This window comes from Ahaetulla prasina, chromosome 2, assembly GCF_028640845.1.
Source record: "Ahaetulla prasina isolate Xishuangbanna chromosome 2, ASM2864084v1, whole genome shotgun sequence".
In the NCBI taxonomy this organism is placed as follows: Eukaryota; Metazoa; Chordata; class Lepidosauria; order Squamata; family Colubridae; genus Ahaetulla; species Ahaetulla prasina.
Window position 1 is genome coordinate 150,825,880 of NC_080540.1, and position 3,193 is coordinate 150,829,072.

The 3,193-nt window shown below is 40.2% G+C and overlaps 1 protein-coding gene across 1 annotated transcript; it reads left to right on the plus strand.

The window, feature by feature from the left end:
• The first annotated feature begins 418 nt into the window (after positions 1-418).
• SMIM36 (small integral membrane protein 36) lies at positions 419-1,977 on the plus strand. The gene is made up of 2 exons (XM_058168710.1): positions 419-777; positions 1,951-1,977. The coding sequence occupies exon 1, from the start codon at positions 419-421 to the stop codon at positions 701-703; it is 285 nt and encodes a 94-aa protein (XP_058024693.1). The 3' UTR covers positions 704-777; positions 1,951-1,977.
• The last annotated feature ends 1,216 nt before the right edge of the window (positions 1,978-3,193 follow it).

Sequence of the window (3,193 nt, forward strand, 5' to 3'; positions counted from 1 at the left end):
AAAAATTCAGTTCTATTCTATTCTATTCTATTCTAAAACACAAAGGAGAAGAAGAGAGCCTCACTGGTGACACATAGGATAGGAGGGATGATACATATCATTCTCACAACAAAAAAACAAAAAACCCAGATTCCTGCGCTGCCAGAAAGCATCCAAATGTAGGTTCATTCGCCGTTGACAAGATTGAATTAAAAAGGAGCTTAAGTTATTAAAGTGAGAGGCTTTAATCATGCCATTAGGGCGGGGTACAAGGGGGAAGAACCCACTCCTATCAGAGCATGCAAGATGAAAGATGAAAATTTTGCTGCAAATTCAGTATCCCGTATCTGTTGAGATTTGCCGCTGCTCCACTTGTGCTTCTACATCTGATTCCTGTGAAAGAGGTTCTGCTAAATGAATAAATAAATCCTGGGATCCAATGGAATTTTATCTCGAGCTTGACCCCGTGACCTTGAACCTGGTCATTCTGGTTGCTAGCTATGTGATCTTGCTTTTGGTTTTCCTGATCTCTTGCGTGCTTTATGACTGTCGAGGGAAAGATCCCAGTAAGGAGTGTATTCCGGAGATTCCCATGGAAACCCAGTCGGCAATCCAGTTGATGGTGGTGCAGCATGGATGCCCTGGTATCCACTGGGCAAGAGGACTCGTCCCTGCTTACGAAACCGCATCTGGTGCAGCCACGAAAAAGACAACATCGGTATAAAAAAGACCTTTCCTCTCTCCAGTATTCTAACTTTGCGTGATTCTCTCCTGTTTGCACAAGGATAAGCGAGTCAGGTAAGCCAAAAGTGACAGCTTGTGTGGACACATGCTAGAAAGGGTGATTTCAGTACAGGATAGTATTGCTAGGATATGGGTGACGTTGGACTTAGCTCTTAACAAATCCAACTTCTTTTTATTTGTTATTTTCCCATATGACCTCTGCCTTTGGCTGATGTTAAAGGTGTCAAGACAACAGAATACTCTGAAAACTGAATTGAGTTGCGGTGGGTTTGTCTTTTTCCAGAATAAATCAGTGATTTGCCGGAGAAATGGGCAGGAGGAGAAATAGACATGTTATTTAGTTTTATTTGTATCCCAGCTTTATATATTTTACCAACAACTGAAGGCAGTGAACATATTCAACACGCCTTACCTTCCTAATCCTATTTTCCCTACAACAACAACTATTTGAGATGGGTTGGGCTGAGAGAGAGGGACTGACCCAAAAACACCTAGCCAGCTTTCATGGCTAAGGCAGGACTTGCAGTAAGCCTGGTGTCTTAACCACTACACCAAACTGGTCTAAGACTTATGGTTTATATGACTTGTGGTTTATGACTTAACATATGAAGTTAAGATAAATATTTGCTACAGAAGCTACTTTTCCTCCACCAAGGCAAGGAAGGACACCTTGGGGACGTTATAATGGATCTAATAATCTACATGGATAGTAGTGTTATATGCTTGCAGTAAAGTACATTCTTAAACAAATGGAACGTAATAGGTTTTGCTATAAAGTATGGGTGAGTAAGTGTTACTTATTCCTCATTTGACACTTCAGCACAATTTGGAACGCATGGGACCCAATCTCTGAAAGATAATATTGTAGTACATTTTCTCACACTGCATTAGCATGGCCTTCAATTCATCTTCTGTGTGAACAAATCTTGTGCAAATGTTCTGTACTGGCCAAATAATTGGGAACATTATAGAACATCTCAGACAATGGAATATCATTTTCATTTTAACTGTGGGTTTGTTGAAGAAATTGCTGGACCTAATTCACCCTAATCTTAACTATAATTCTTGGTTTACAAATCAGAGAAGCTGACTTCACACTAAACCAGAATGGAACGATCTATATTACGGTTGAAGAGCATTTGTGATCCAGTCAATATAGCAGAGTAGGACCAGAGAGATCCAAATTCTTATCTTTCTCAACTCATAAACCTCTCTTTGGTTCCTTAGGGATTGAGGCTGCTTTGGAGAAGGAACAATCTGAAGGCACCGTCTCTGTGTTTACAAGAATGTACCCTATCCTGTTTTTCCTAAATTCTTAGGAATAGATTAATTGCCAAGTCCAGTAAATGCCTCATATAATGGGAGAGCAGCTTCCAGCAAAATCCCTGCTGTTTTCCCTGCCCAAAGCAGACATTAATCACAGCTATTTCTGCCAACTTGCTTTTTCAAAGATTGATTAAAATATTGTACACATAAACTAAAATATTTTTTGGGTGCATCATGTAGCCATTATTCTGACATGGATCAATAACACTAGATTTGAAAAGAAAGGTCCGATGCTTTTGATGCGCAGAATGCCAATGCATAATTTTTTTAAATGAGAAACATCAATCAAATCTGCGTGAAATATATCACTTACTCTGGAACTGGGAAATTAGTTTCCTTGAAGATTTGTAGCTGGAGGGAAGATGGACATGATCTTAAAGCAAGGAAAAATACTTATGTATGGTTGGGTAAGGTTGGATGCCTTTTCTGATCTGAAGAAGAGAGTTTGCAGTCCAATAATTAGGCTGAGTTACTAGAGAAAACACTTTGAAATCCTGAAAGTCCTTTTTGCAAAGTTCAGTGTTTCTCAAATGTTCTCCTTTGGGAAACAGAGCATCTAAAATGAATTGAAAGTGAGGCAGATCAGGAATTCTATTAATAAGGAGGAATAAACAATTATGGAGAACGCATTAAAAATGGTGTAATTAGATTGCTTAAGGCTGCTGAAAGAATGTCCAAGGGTTGGGGGAACAGGATGCAGAATGTATTAAATAATATTGTGTTATACAGAGTTTCAGAAAGAACCACACCCATTTTTGATCAGGATTTGTAGTTTTTGTAATGACAACTGAGCAAAATGCTCAGCACCTCTCAACATAGTTAACTGGGCAAACTGGGAATTTCGGTGTATCAACATCTGCAAAGCCACTGGTCATCCGTCCATCCGTCCCCCACCTCTCCTGGCTAGGACGGATGTCCCACTTTGTAACCCTTAGGATTGTGCAATGACTAAAAATGTTTTGGAGTCCATGGAAGAATTTGCAGGGCAGCTGTTGACCAAGCCATTAGGCAGCTGCATCTTTTCTTGGCCTGTTCTAACTTTCACAGTTGATACTTTGGGTTTCGGGAGGTCCTGAAAGCTGGACTTCCATGAGCACCAGCCCCTGCTCTGAAGCACCTTTTGGCCTTCACTGGAAAAAGCTGC

Excerpts from the sequence above, each read along its gene's own strand:
- SMIM36 (XM_058168710.1), top strand. The coding sequence starts at position 419 with ATGGAATTTTATCTCGAGCTTGACCCCGTGACCTTGAACCTGGTCATT.